Source organism: Neolamprologus multifasciatus, chromosome 8 (assembly GCF_963576455.1).
Source record: "Neolamprologus multifasciatus chromosome 8, fNeoMul1.2, whole genome shotgun sequence".
Taxonomy (NCBI): domain Eukaryota; kingdom Metazoa; phylum Chordata; class Actinopteri; order Cichliformes; family Cichlidae; genus Neolamprologus; species Neolamprologus multifasciatus.
The window spans coordinates 9,935,060-9,950,670 of record NC_140446.1 but is presented as its reverse complement, the minus strand read 5'-3'; the positions used below and the strand labels follow the sequence as shown (position 1 = coordinate 9,950,670).

At 43.4% G+C, this 15,611-nt stretch overlaps 3 protein-coding genes and 1 pseudogene across 3 annotated transcripts in view; 2 read left to right on the top strand and 2 right to left on the bottom strand.

Annotated features, from left to right (window-relative positions):
* The window catches only part of cript (cysteine-rich PDZ-binding protein), a 71,550-nt gene that overhangs the window by 3,506 nt on the left and 52,433 nt on the right, over window positions 1-15,611 (bottom strand). The window lies entirely within an intron of this gene.
* Window positions 1,324-4,181, bottom strand: LOC146512511 (uncharacterized; annotated as a pseudogene).
* Window positions 4,384-7,375, top strand: LOC146512510 (paraneoplastic antigen Ma3 homolog). Its single transcript, XM_085170673.1, has 2 exons — window positions 4,384-4,410; window positions 4,890-7,375. The coding sequence occupies exon 2, from the start codon at window positions 5,779-5,781 to the stop codon at window positions 7,168-7,170; it is 1,392 nt and encodes a 463-aa protein (XP_085026799.1). The 5' UTR covers window positions 4,384-4,410; window positions 4,890-5,778; the 3' UTR covers window positions 7,171-7,375.
* LOC146512509 (uncharacterized) lies at window positions 9,957-12,856 on the top strand. The gene is made up of 2 exons (XM_085170670.1): window positions 9,957-12,260; window positions 12,741-12,856. Exon 1 carries the CDS (start codon window positions 10,616-10,618, stop codon window positions 11,876-11,878), a length of 1,263 nt encoding a protein of 420 aa, XP_085026796.1. The 5' UTR covers window positions 9,957-10,615; the 3' UTR covers window positions 11,879-12,260; window positions 12,741-12,856.

Here is a 15,611-nt window from a genome sequence, read left to right as displayed (position 1 = left end):
CTTTTCTCTGTGCTCTGTTCACACAACTGTAAACTCGTGTAAAACTCAGACCATTGTTTGACACTGATTGAACTAATAACTTTATTTTGATTTAGTCTTGCTTTTTTTAAGTGCAGAGCAGGTTTTTTGTTTCAATTGAGTTTTTATTATTTGAAAATGTTAACTTTTAGTTTGGAGGGTGCATGTCAGAAATAGGATTTATTAAAATATTGCTTTTTTTCTTTTTTTTTCTTTTTTTAAATAAAAACACGCCTTTTTTTTAAGCAGTTGTCTCACAGTTTTATAGATATCCAGATTGTCAATAAACATATCCCTCAAAACTTCATCAGGGAAATTGTGGTAAAATTTTACCAAACTACACTGTAAAATGTAATATTGTATTTAATTAAAAATATTAAATAGGCTAAACTCGGTTTTTATCAATTTGTTATTAGAACTCAATTTAAATAAGTTACAAGTACTTTTTATGTAAAAATGCTGATAAACTCAGTTTATTTAGTCTAGTTAGTGTTAGCTTAGCGTTGCTGCTGCCGCTGGGCTCATGTTACTTAAAAATTAACACCACAGCCTTAAAAACCTTACATAACACTATGTCTGCAAAGCATTTAACACTTTTGAATTTGCTGTGTGTCTTTCACTCACACAGACACACACCACCATCAACTTTGCTAAATTGCTAATGAAGAACACTGATCAGGCAGCTGTGATTGAGCAGCAATGTAAATGCAACTATTTTCACGGTTGTTGTGGTCGTGATAATTTGGTGAGGCCACATCGAAAAGGCTCGGATGAGCTTTCCAAAGTTCTACAAGTTGTGCCTCCATCGCTTGTGTCCAGATCACACGCTGCACAGCCATGCTGCTCCGTCTTTTTCACCGACGTTTACGTGTTTGCGCGTGAGCAGTGTGAGCGGCTGCGGTGAGACCCTCACGAGCGATTGATGATCGGGAGCTGGTCGTGAGGTGTTAATCGCTTCTCGTTACCCCACGTATACTACACGATGCACAATGAAGGCCAAAATCGGGCCGATCACCAAATTGGTCGCATGACTCAAAAATCGGCTCAAAATGGGCCACAAATCGCACAGTGTGAGCCCAGCATTAGACCAGTGTAGCCCAGTGGCAAACAGATGCAATTAGAGACTGTTTATTGTAATTATTATTAAAGGTGTTTTATTCTGTTCAGTTAAAAACACTTATGATTGGAGAGAGACTCTAAAGAAAAAATCCAAATTATTTTGTATGGAATTGCATTATTTGTGTTATTTATTTATTTTTGTTTCTCAAAGGTCGTGACGTCAACTCCAAAGCCCTATAAGGGCTTTGGAGTTGACGTCACGCCGCAATGCATTATGGGAGCGCAGCGCCATTTTCGGGGTCTACGAATCCAAAGCCCTATTCACTTTGCTGGAACGACGACAACAAGAATCATGCTTAAAAGCAGCTCAAAAGAAAACGGACGGTATAGAGACCGATTGCGTCCAGAGGCGAAGCAGCGTTACTTGAAAAAAATAGAGTGCATCGCAAATCTGGACCCGTACGAAATACGGCAGTGGAGTAAAGACCCAGACGACCTACCGCCACTGTCCTACCCCGATGTCTCCGCCTATCTTGTTTGTGGAGTAAGCGCCTACACAGCGAACCAGTTCCGAAATTACAAGTCACTGGAGGCGCACATCCAATTTACCAACGGCTGGGTGCAAGATTTGGGTATTTTCAAGCCGCCAAACTCTGAGTACGTTGTCATTCATACCAAGGTAAGTCAGCTGAAGCGCATCAAGTGTAATAGCCATTTTCCACCCCCCACCATAATTAATGTTATACATTTATCATCGAACTGCTAAAATATCGTTATCATATTATGTGCCCATAATTGTAAAGTAGATGCAAACTAACACGTTGATAATCGGGCAAATTATTAACGCCAATTCGTGTCCTCCCTGTCTCATTTCATTTATTGTCTTTACATCAACCTTGTCCTTGTATGTTACAGGTACTGCACTCCCAAAGATTGAATGAACCTGCATTACGACCATGGGTAATTGTAAGCACCACGGGGAAGGTCGAAGCTGCACACTGCACCTGTATGGCCGGAGTTGCTGAGACCTGCACCCATGTCGCTGCACTTCTATTTAAAGTGGAGGCAACAGTGAGGATCCGTGGCACAAAGACTGTCACAGATGAACCAGCCTACTGGGTTTTGCCGGGGAACACAACCAAGATACAGCCAGAGGTTGGCCATAACATTGACTTTCCATCTTCAGCAGCACAAAAAAAGACTCTTGATGAAAATATAAACAGACCGTCTGTGGTGAAAGGCAGAAGAAGCCGTCCTTCAAAACGAAAGATTCCTTCTGCTACGTTTGAGGAGTTGTCACCAGTGTTAGACACACTTCATAAACACAATAAAGCAGTGTGTTTGTCTGGATTGGAGAAATACTACACATCACACACTGTACAATCATCCACATTACCAATGTCTCTGGCTTGTTTGCACAACACAGGTGCACAGTCCCTTGGTCTTACCGAGCTGCAACTACACTGTGTAAAGTACATAAATGCAGCAAAAGTTACTGAAGAACAGGCAGAAGCTATCGAGGTACGCACAAGACTGCAACACAAGAGAGCATTGAAATATGTATAACTTGATTTCAAACCTGCAGCACTTACCATGTAACAATTGTCAAACTGTAAAATAAAGAGTGAAATACAGTTATTTGTTATCTTGCTTTTATTATAACGTCATTTTGGTGAAACAGGTACAGAAATGGTTACATAACGTAATGTCAGTGTGTTCATACAATAACACATAAAAAAAAAGGTTTTACTAGTACTATGTCTTCAGAGACATACTGAGAGTTTTCACAATTATTAATTAACAAGTACAAGTCTCATGTGTGCCTGGTTTCACTACCACACTAGGGCACATGTTAACCAAAACACAACACACCCTCACAATTTTATCAATGAAGGTAACGTCTTCATCCTCACATTCTCGAACACGGACATAAAAATAGCAAAACAAGTAAAACCAGTGTAATATTTCACTTTTTCCGTATCATCCTTTAAAAAGTTTTCATTCAGCTCTGTCTTGTCCAACTTTGATTTAAGCTTTCTGTTCTCCAGCAGCCGGTTTATTTCTGCTCTGCTCTGTACACAGCGCACACAATCATTTGTCAGTCTTTGATCTTCTGTCTGTTTCTCTCTGATATCACTGTTTTCTGCATCTGCACCCGTTACCTCTGCTTCTACTTGTCCAAGACAAATTTGGCCCTCAGCCAAAATAACAAGGTTGTTATGGAGTTGCTCTCCTGCGGTGTCCATCTCTGGCTGCTCTTCTGTGGTAACTTCTGCTGGGGCTTCACCTTCACATTCTGCAGCTCCATTGTGAAAGCCTGTCCAATAAAAAGAGTGCAAATACACAAGGGAATTTTAAAGTGGTTTATACATTAAGGCAGTATGAATACTCAAATGTTTGTGTTAATTGACTAAGATCAACTTTTAAAATAAGAAATTGTGGTTGGGGGTGCGGTTGTTGTTTACCTCCTACTAGTGCTTTTTTTTGTTGGCGTTGTGTTCGCCTCCTGTGACGGTCTGAATGTGATGTTCGGATTTCGGAGTGCCCCATGTGTAGCATTGGTACCCAGTCTGGATTTGTTTGATCCATTTCATAGGCAGGCTTCCCTACAGTTGTGCAAAAGAATTAGCGAATCTTTACATAGCACATATGTCTGCAAAGTCACTCCATTCATGTTTGATCGCAATTTCTATAACTTCCGAGACCACCAACGATAATATTATTCAGCTATAAAGTGTGATATGAACATATCTAGCACTTACCGGAATGAAAATGTCTGGAGCACACCAAGTGATATGGGGAGATGGAACAGAACTTGATATCAGCTCGTCTCACGGCTGCTATCCAGGCTCGACGCCTTCATTTGGTAACATCCGATACATGAGCTCCTTGATATTGCTTCCAGGTTGGGAAAGCATAAAAAGACAACCCAAGCTTATTCCCGTGCCGATCGTAAGATCGAACATTGCAGCCGACCACACAGCAAGTACGAACCATGGCTGTGCTTTCGCTCCTTCGTCGCTTGCTCTTAGACCCCGAAAATGGCGGATCAGGCCAAAATCCTTTCCACGCCCACCCCCGTGACATCACGCTCCAAAGCCCTATTCTTTGACCTGGATACAAATGCAGTCCAACCAATGGGATTGTTTGTCCCGCCTTGTGTTTTCATGTTTGATTGCGCTGCTAAGGCTGCTTAGACCACACGCGCCATAGCTGTACCTGTGGGGAAAACGTGGTAGCTGTTGAAACAGCGAAGCTGTTGGTATCCGCTTGATTAGCCGCCAGATTTGGATAGCCAAAGCTAATTTTATGAGTACGAAGTGCTTTGCACTGGTGAGTAACCAAACTGTTATAGCCACTGATCGGCATCCTGAAATGTTAACGTTGTTTGCTTTAAAAAACAAACGCTAATGGTGACGGTACTTTGCAAGTAGCTAGCGGGTATTAGCTAAACGCACACTCCCGTTGTTAAGTGTTAGTTGAGAACTTATTAGCTGTTGTTAGGTTAAGGAAAAAAAACAGTATGTCTATCTGTTGTATTGAAATGTTTTATTGTGTTACTTTTATTCATCACTGTTGTTACTTGACAGTGAGCAGAGTATATTGAGTTTGCTACTTTTAATGAGCAGTGTGAATTGCTTTAATGATTGGTGATAGCTACATTGCCATGTAATGAAAACGCTTAGAATTTGATTAGTTGTACAACATTAGAAATTGAAACACATTTTGTTCATGCTTTATACTTTAAACAGAAGTGTTGTTAGTTAAGTGTGAACAATGTTCATTTGAAGTAATTCTGACCTCACTCTTAGGTCAGGTTTTTTGAGTTGGAGAAAGGAGCCGAGACTCCCGGAGAACTTTGGATTACAGACTTTGTGGAAATCCACAGAAGAGGAATAATTTTCCATTGCAATGGATGGCGAGCCACAGCCCATTTGGAATTGAATCTTGAAGTCTGGTTGCCTGAACTGTGGTAGGACAAAACAGTGCAAACCATACATCGATCGTGGACTGAACTCACACCAATAACTCACCAGATCACCAAACAGGCCTGATCTGGATCCTATTGACATTTTTAAAAGACCTGGGTCTAACATTCTTTTCTTTTTTTTATTTTGGGTATCTGTGCGCGCACACACAATTTTGGTTGTTATTGTAAATGCAATACAGTGCACAACTTTCAAATACAGTTGAACCATTGCTTCATCATTTGCAGTTGTGTTTTCATTGTGGTTACCCATCCTCTGGGCTCCTGTCGTTCCTGAAGTCTTCTGATTTGCCCATTGTTTATATATTTTGTTACATACTGGTTACAGTGTAAAAGTGGCGAGCCAGCCAGGAGCCTTGAATTAATGGGTGACGATAGTGAAGCACATTTTGTGTGAGTGAGCTTTTGGTAAAACCGTCTGTCTCACCAAAAGATGGAGTTTGTTGAAAAATTAGGTATTAAGGTCCCAAATGCTGTCATAGTGCGTGGGGTAACAGGATCAGAAAAGGATGAAGAGATTTTTGAGTTCTTAAAGCAGTACGGCTCTATTAGTAGGGTCCTCACCATTGATGATCAAGTATCTGAATTCAACAAGGATCAGATAGTGGAGTATAACTCGGGAGTAGCAGTGCAAACCTTAGGACCCTTGTTGCCTTATGTCCACCCCTCAGCTGCCAATCCTGATGTAGTATTTTCTGTACATGCTTTGACAGATGTTTATTCCCAGAGAGTTGGGGGGGAGTGTCACAGATACTTACCTGAGTGAACTGCGAGGAATAGCCAAGCTAAGTGGGAAAGATTTTGAAGAGGTACTGAGAGAGGTGATGACAAAAATCGAAAAGTCTGTGGGTGTCGCCGAAGAAAGTGTTGCACTCAGTACTGAGGTTGAAATAGAGGAAGCTGATCATACTGCCAGGCCCAGCCAGACCCCTGCTACTTTTAATGAATCAGCTGGTATTTCAGTCTGTCCTAGGCTTGGCCATGCTGATGATGAATATCGCACACCGACTTTAAGCTCTGGAACCAAGAGATCCCTGACTCTAAATCCTGGTGAGCTTAACCCACCAGAAGTACAGAGAATTGTGGTTGAACACATTGTAAAGAGTGATGATAAGATGTCACGTACCCATTCCACCTTGAGGCTGAGAGCTTTTTCTGGGAAGATTCCCCGGCCATATAATGAAGCTGATTATGATACTTGGCGCTCTCATGTTGATTTAATGATGGAGGACACTTCTGTTTCTGACTTGGAGAAGACTCATAAAATTCTCGAGAGCCTCCTCATTCCTGCTTCAGATGTAGTTCGACATCTTGGACCCGAAGCGCCACCATCTACCTACCTGCAATTATTGGAATCTGCCTTTGGCACAGTTGAGGATGGGGAGGAATTGTTGGTGAGGTTCATGAACACGTTGCAAGATCCTGGAGAAAAACCCTCAGCTTACCTGCATCGCCTGCAGGTGGCCTTGAACTGTACTGTACGCAGGGGAGGTGTACAGCCACAAGAGGTCGACAAACACCTCCTGAAACAATTTTACAGGGGTTGTTGGAATCATGACTTGCTTGCTGTCTTGCAGCTAGAACTTAAGGATCGGCAACCCCCATCACTCGCTGAGCTTTTGTTGCTGCTGCGTACTGCAGAAAATAGGCAAGAAACAAAAACTAGTAGAATGAAACGGCACCTTGGTACTACAAAACCTAAGGTTGTCTCCCATAGACAGAGTGTTCAGGAAACAAGCGAAACACAAGCTGAATCTGAATCAAGTGACCTAAGTAAGTTAAAGAAGCAAGTTGCTGACTTGAAGAGTCAATTGACAGCACTCATGAAACAAAGAAAAACCACTGCTTCTAAGAAAGAACACTTGCAGAAAGATGAAACTAAAAAACCTAACCATGCAAAGACTGAGCCAGGGCCCCCTCCACACAGCGGGTTAACTGTAAAGCCAAAACCGTGGTACTGTTTCCGTTGTGGGGAGGATGGTCATATTGCGGCCACCTGTGAGTCAGATCCAAATCCTGCCCTGGTAGCTGCTAAAAGAAAGGAACTGAGAATCCGTCAGCAGTTATGGGAAAACCAACACCGAAACACACCCTCGTTAAACTGAATTCAGTCCCTGTCGTGGGACAGATGGGGACTGCAACGGGTCAAACACGTCCCGCTGATAAGAAGCCTAAAGTGACCACAAAGAAGGGTGCAATGTTAACATTGAATGCTGAGCGTGGTAATTTCAAATTACCCAAAGGTTTAATAGGGGCAAAGACTACAGCACAGGTTCAAATAGAGGGCAATTGTGTTAGCTGCTTAATGGATACAGGTTCTCAAGTCACCACTGTTCCCCAGTCGTTTTACAATCAGAACCTGTCACAACATGAGATCCGGCCACTCTTTGAGCTTTTGGAGGTTGAAGGAGCCAATGGCCAATCTGTGCCTTATCTAGGCTACATTGAGATTAATGTTGTATTCCCCAAGGAGTTTTTGGGTGCTGAGGTTGAAGTCCCCACACTAGCATTGGTGGTTCCAGATTTTCGTACAGTTCCCCACCCACTAGTTTTGATAGGTACTAACACACTAGATCTACTTTACGAACTCCATCGTGATACCTGTCCTGAAGAGTATGAACCATCACAATATGGTTACAAAGCAGTGCTAAAGATTTTGGGGCTGCGACACAGGCAGTGCAAGGATAACCGCCTTGGTCTGGTCACCTCGCTCGGAAAAGACCCCCAGCTAGTTCCAGCAGGACAAACCGTAGTGTTAGAGGGGTTAATCGATGTAAACAGTCCTACTACTGAGAAATCTGTCCTCTTAGAACATCCCTCCTTGTCAGCACTGCCAGGTGGGGTGTTAGTTAAACCTTGCCTCATTGACTTGCCCCAGAAAGCACCATATAAAGTGCCGGTCGTACTGACTAATGAGCTGGATCATGATGTTGTTATTCCCCAGAAGTGAGTGATTGGGGAAATCAGTGCATTTCAGCGTGTTCTCTCACATGAGCATTGTGTGGTGACACCAGATTCTAGCACCAAGCAGAAGCTAGGCCTCAACTTCAACTTCGAGGACTCACCCATAAGTGCTCAGTGGAGAGAGAGAGTAACACAAAAACTTGCCAATATGCCAGAGGTCTTCGCGCAAAATGACATTGACTTTGGGAGAACTAATCGGGTAAAACACCAAATCAAGCTATCTGATGAGACTCCATTTAAGCACAGGGCACACCCCATACACCCAAATGATCTGGAAGCTGTCCGAAAGCACTTGCTAGAACTTCAACAGGCAGGTGTGATCAGGGAGTCCACATCACCCTTCTCTTCTCCCATAGTGGTGGTGAGGAAGAAGAATGGGGATGTGCGTCTCTGTGTTGATTACAGGAAGCTCAATCTACAAACAGTGAAGGATGCTTATGCACTTCCAAACTTGGAGGAGACTTTCTCCACGCTGACTGGTTCCCAGTGGTTTTCTGTCCTCGACTTAAAATCTGGTTACTACCAGATTGAGGTCGATGAGGCTGACAAACCGAAGACCGCTTTCGTTTGTCCCATTGGATTTTGGGAGTTTAACCGTATGCCGCAGGGCATTACGAACGCTCCAAGCACATTTCAGCGTCTTATGGAGAAATGCATGGGGGATATGAACCTGAAGGAGGTTCTTGTCTTCCTTGATGACATCATCGTTTTCTCTAAAACGCTGGAAGAACATGAGACCCGACTGATCAAAGTTCTGAACCGTCTGAAAGAGTACGGGTTGAAATTATCCCCTGAGAAATGTAAATTTTTCCAGACATCAGTGAGGTACTTGGGACATGTTGTGTCTCGAAATGGGGTGGAGACTGACCCTGAAAAAGTGAAGGCTCTGCAAACTTGGCCAGTGCCTACTGATCTGAAAGAACTGAGGTCCTTTCTTGGTTTTGCAGGGTATTACAGACGCTTCATTAAAAGCTATTCTAACCTAGTGAAGCCCCTCACCAATCTGACCTCAGGTTACCCACCCCTCCGCAAAGGTATCAAGCCCAAAGCTAACACTCCTCAGTATCATGACCCGAGAAAACCCTTTGGTGAGCGATGGACTCCAGAGTGTGAACAAGCTTTCCGAGCGATCATTGAAAAGCTAACTACTGCTCCAATCTTGGGTTTTGCTGACCCCAAGTTGCCCTACACTCTCCATACGGATGCCAGCACTATGGGGTTGGGTGCTGCTTTGTATCAGGAGCAGGAGGGGCAGATGAGAGTAATATCATATGCTAGCCGAGGTTTGTCCAAGAGTGAGTCTCGCTACCCTGCCCACAAACTAGAGTTTTTAGCTCTAAAGTGGGCAGTTACAGAAAAATTTTCTGATTACCTCTATGGTAGCCAATTCATGGTTGTAACTGACAGCAATCCCTTAACATATGTTCTGTCTACAGCCAAGTTGGATGCAATGAGCTATCGTTGGCTAGCAGCACTCTCAACGTTTAACTTCCAGCTTCAGTACAGAGCTGGAAAGTTAAATTCTGATGCGGACGGTCTTTCAAGACGACCACATGGAGAACTGCTCAATGACACAGTTTCACAAAAAGAGCAGGAACGTATACAGCGGTTCACTGAAACACATCTGTCTGGTCAAGGAGTCACTCTTGGCCCAGACGTGGTCCCAGCTATCTGTGAGAGGCACCTCATTGGCTGTAGCCCAAGTGAAAACAAAGAGATGGATTGTGCTTTCACCCTGGTAGGCTCTTTGGCCATGTCTGTATCTGCTATGCCAGATGAGTTTGTGAATGAAGATCAGTGTGGTGGGTTACCAGTTATTCCCCATATGCCAGTAGAGAAGCTAAGGGCAGAACAACAAGCTGACCCGTGTTTGAGGGAAATTATAGCTCAACTCGAGACTGGGGACAAGGTTCCACCCACTGTTAGAAAGCAACTGCCCGATATTCCCTTACTAATCAGGGAATTCAGTCGCCTTGAGCTACACAATCAAATACTATACCGAACACGACAAGATGGAGGTTGTGTAACCTGGCAACTTGTTCTTCCAGAGCAGTTTCGAGACACAGTCCTCCGTAGCCTTCATGATGATATGGGCCACTTAGGGATTGAACGCACTCTCGACCTGGTGAGAACAAGGTTTTACTGGCCAAGGATGGCTGCAGATGTTGAGAAAAAGGTTAAAACCTGTGATCGCTGTGTTCTGAGAAAATCCCTTCCTGAAAAAGCTGCTCCTTTGGTCACAATAAAGTCCACCAGACCTCTTGAGCTTGTTTGTATGGACTTTTTGTCCATTGAGCCTGATAGGAGCAATATTAAGGACGTTCTCGTACTTACAGACCACTTTACTAAGTATGCCATTGCCGTCCCAACACCCAATCAGAAAGCTCAAACAGTTGCCAAGTGCCTGTGGGATAATTTCATTGTCCATTATGGCATTCCTGAACGTTTGCATAGTGACCAAGGGCCTGACTTTGAGTCACACATCATCAAAGAACTATGCAACATCCTGGGTGTTCACAAGATTCGTACTACGCCCTACCATCCTAGGGAAACCCTGTAGAGCGTTTTAATAGGACGCTGTTGAGCATGCTTGGCACATTGGAAAACAAGGACAAATCACAGTGGCATAGCTTTGTGAAACCATTGGTTCATGCGTACAATTGTACAAAGAACGACGTTACAGGGTACTCACCTTATGAATTAATGTATGGCCGTAAACCCAGATTGCCCATTGATCTGGCTTTTGGTCTTCCCTTCAGAGACGACGGCTACAAGTCACATTCGCAATATGTGCAAAGTTTGAAGTCACGTCTGGAAGAGAGTTACAAAATCGCGGCACAAAACGCAGTAAAGATTGCTGACAAGAATAAGACCAGATTTGACTTGTGTGTAACCGCTTCTAAATTGGAAGAAGGAGACAGAGTTTTAGTGCGTGCTGTACGCCTAAGAGGAAAACATAAGCTTGCTGATAAGTGGGAGTCAGATGTTTATGTGGTGCTAAAGCAGGCGGGAGATCTCCCAGTTTACACAATAAAACCTGAGAACAGGGACGCTCCTTGGCGAACTGTTCATCGAGATCTTCTACTCCCTTGTGGTTTTGTCACACCCACTAAGGAGAAGCCTGTTATGACAAACTCCACACGCAAGCCAGTAACACGGCAATCAGCTAAACAGTATGAGACTGAACCTTCTGAGACAGAGGAGGATACCGTTTGGTTTCGTGAGAGGCGTCCCAGAGAAACCATTCGATTCACCGCAGTGTACGAGGTTCCAAAATCATGCCCTGACACCGATGATAGTGAGGCAGCACAGATAAATTTAACTGAAGACTGCTTAGATGTTAATGATACGGTAGTCAGAGAAGACTTGTCTCATGGAAATGCAGAAATCATTCTGGAGGATACTGCCTTGGATGCCGTGAGTGAAAAATGCTCGGCTGCTGATGTACCTGGAAGTGAAAATGACTTAGCAGACACATCCACCTTTCAGGGAGATGTTCTTCTAAGCAGAGAAGACTCTGACAGTGAGCCTGAGGCCCTTAACAAAGAAGATTCACAACAAAGCGTGGAAGGTGATAAAACGGACACTCTTCGACGTTCAGTGAGGAATAGAGGTCCGCCAGAAAGACTGCAGTACACCCAGTTGGGAAATCCACTGATATCTATTGTGCAATCCTTATTCCAAGGCTTGAGCTTAGCTTTTACTGATGCTTTGCAAGAGAGTAAGGAGGTTGGAACTTACCAGGAGCCACTCTCTCAAGTGGTGAGGTCACAGCCATCTCCCATGCAAAGGGACTTGCATGACTTTAGGAGGGGAGAGTGTAGCCCAGTGGCAAACAGATGCAATTAGAGACTGTTTATTGTAATTATTATTAAAGGTGTTTTATTCTGTTCAGTTAAAAACACTTATGATTGGAGAGAGACTCTAAAGAAAAAATCCAAATTATTTTGTATGGAATTGCATTATTTGTGTTATTTATTTATTTTTGTTTCTCAAAGGTTATTCTTTGACCTGGATACAAATGCAGTCCAACCAATGGGATTGTTTGTCCCGCCTTGTGTTTTCATGTTTGGTTGCGCTGCTAAGGCTGCTTAGACCACACGGGCCATAGCTGTACCTGTGGGGAAAACGTGGTAGCTGTTGAAACAGCGAAGCTGTTGGTATCTGCTTGATTAGCCGCCAGATTTGGATAGCCGAAGCTAATTTTATGAGTACGAAGTGCTTTGCACTGGTGAGTAACCAAACTGTTATAGCCACTGATCGGCATCCTGAAATGTTAACGTTGTTTGCTTTAAAAAACAAACGCTAATGGTGACGGTACTTTGCAAGTAGCTAGCGGGTATTAGCTAAACGCACACTCCCGTTGTTAAGTGTTAGTTGAGAACTTATTAGCTGTTGTTAGGTTAAGGAAAAAAAAACAGTATGTCTATCTGTTGTATTGAAATGTTTTATTGTGTTACTTTTATTCATCACTGTTGTTACTTGACAGTGAGCAGAGTATATTGAGTTTGCTACTTTTAATGAGCAGTGTGAATTGCTTTAATGATTGGTGATAGCTACATTGCCATGTAATGAAAACGCTTAGAATTTGATTAGTTGTACAACATTAGAAATTGAAACACATTTTGTTCATGCTTTATACTTTAAACAGAAGTGTTGTTAGTTAAGTGTGAACAATGTTCATTTGAAGTAATTCTGACCTCACTCTTAGGTCAGGTTTTTTGAGTTGGAGAAAGGAGCCGAGACTCCCGGAGAACTTTGGATTACAGACTTTGTGGAAATCCACAGAAGAGGAATAATTTTCCATTGCAATGGATGGCGAGCCACAGCCCATTTGGAATTGAATCTTGAAGTCTGGTTGCCTGAACTGTGGTAGGACAAAACAGTGCAAACCATACATCGATCGTGGACTGAACTCACACCAATAACTCACCAGATCACCAAACAGGCCTGATCTGGATCCTATTGACATTTTTAAAAGACCTGGGTCTAACATTCTTTTCTTTTTTTTATTTTGGGTATCTGTGCGTGCACACACAATTTTGGTTGTTATTGTAAATGCAATACAGTGCACAACTTTCAAATACAGTTGAACCATTGCTTCATCATTTGCAGTTGTGTTTTCATTGTGGTTACCCATCCTCTGGGCTCCTGTCGTTCCTGAAGTCTTCTGATTTGCCCATTGTTTATATATTTTGTTACATACTGGTTACAGTGTAAAAGTGTCGAGCCAGCCAGGAGCCTTGAATTAATGGGTGACGATAGTGAAGCATATTTTGTGTGAGTGAGCTTTTGGTAAAACCGTCTGTCTCACCAAAAGATGGAGTTTGTTGAAAAATTAGGTATTAAGGTCCCAAATGCTGTCATAGTGCGTGGGGTAACAGGATCAGAAAAGGATGAAGAGATTTTTGAGTTCTTAAAGCAGTACGGCTCTATTAGTAGGGTCCTCACCATTGATGATCAAGTATCTGAATTCAACAAGGATCAGATAGTGGAGTATAACTCGGGAGTAGCAGTGCAAACCTTAGGACCCTTGTTGCCTTATGTCCACCCCTCAGCTGCCAATCCTGATGTAGTATTTTCTGTACATGCTTTGACAGATGTTTATTCCCAGAGAGTTGGGGGGAGTGTCACAGATACTTACCTGAGTGAACTGCGAGGAATAGCCAAGCTAAGTGGGAAAGATTTGAAGAGGTACTGAGAGAGGTGATGACAAAAATCGAAAAGTCTGTGGGTGTCGCCGAAGAAAGTGTTGCACTCAGTACTGAGGTTGAAATAGAGGAAGCTGATCATACTGCCAGGCCCAGCCAGACCCCTGCTACTTTTAATGAATCAGCTGGTATTTCAGTCTGTCCTAGGCTTGGCCATGCTGATGATGAATATCGCACACCGACTTTAAGCTCTGGAACCAAGAGATCCCTGACTCTAAATCCTGGTGAGCTTAACCCACCAGAAGTACAGAGAATTGTGGTTGAACACATTGTAAAGAGTGATGATAAGATGTCACGTACCCATTCCACCTTGAGGCTGAGAGCTTTTTCTGGGAAGATTCCCCGGCCATATAATGAAGCTGATTATGATACTTGGCGCTCTCATGTTGATTTAATGATGGAGGACACTTCTGTTTCTGACTTGGAGAAGACTCATAAAATTCTCGAGAGCCTCCTCATTCCTGCTTCAGATGTAGTTCGACATCTTGGACCCGAAGCGCCACCATCTACCTACCTGCAATTATTGGAATCTGCCTTTGGCACAGTTGAGGATGGGGAGGAATTGTTGGTGAGGTTCATGAACACGTTGCAAGATCCTGGAGAAAAACCCTCAGCTTACCTGCATCGCCTGCAGGTGGCCTTGAACCGTACTGTACGCAGGGGAGGTGTACAGCCACAAGAGGTCGACAAACACCTCCTGAAACAATTTTACAGGGGTTGTTGGAATCATGACTTGCTTGCTGTCTTGCAGCTAGAACTTAAGGATCGGCAACCCCCATCACTCGCTGAGCTTTTGTTGCTGCTGCGTACTGCAGAAAATAGGCAAGAAACAAAAACTAGTAGAATGAAACGGCACCTTGGTACTACAAAACCTAAGGTTGTCTCCCATAGACAGAGTGTTCAGGAAACAAGCGAAACACAAGCTGAATCTGAATCAAGTGACCTAAGTAAGTTAAAGAAGCAAGTTGCTGACTTGAAGAGTCAATTGACAGCACTCATGAAACAAAGAAAAACCACTGCTTCTAAGAAAGAACACTTGCAGAAAGATGAAACTAAAAAACCTAACCATGCAAAGACTGAGCCAGGGCCCCCTCCACACAGCGGGTTAACTGTAAAGCCAAAACCGTGGTACTGTTTCCGTTGTGGGGAGGATGGTCATATTGCGGCCACCTGTGAGTCAGATCCAAATCCTGCCCTGGTAGCTGCTAAAAGAAAGGAACTGAGAATCCGTCAGCAGTTATGGGAAAACCAACACCGAAACACACCCTCGTTAAACTGAATTCAGTCCCTGTCGTGGGACAGATGGGGACTGCAACGGGTCAAACACGTCCCGCTGATAAGAAGCCTAAAGTGACCACAAAGAAGGGTGCAATGTTAACATTGAATGCTGAGCGTGGTAATTTCAAATTACCCAAAGGTTTAATAGGGGCAAAGACTACAGCACAGGTTCAAATAGAGGGCAATTGTGTTAGCTGCTTAATGGATACAGGCTCTCAAGTCACCACTGTTCCCCAGTCGTTTTACAATCAGAACCTGTCACAACATGAGATCCGGCCACTCTTTGAGCTTTTGGAGGTTGAAGGAGCCAATGGCCAATCTGTGCCTTATCTAGGCTACATTGAGATTAATGTTGTATTCCCCAAGGAGTTTTTGGGTGCTGAGGTTGAAGTCCCCACACTAGCATTGGTGGTTCCAGATTTTTGTACAGTTCCCCACCCACTAGTTTTGATAGGTACTAACACACTAGATCTACTTTACGAACTCCATCGTGATACCTGTCCTGTCGTTCCTGAAGTCTTCTGATTTGCCCATTGTTTATATATTTTGTTACATACTGGTTACACCAGCAATGTTTGTTCCTCTCAGAGAAA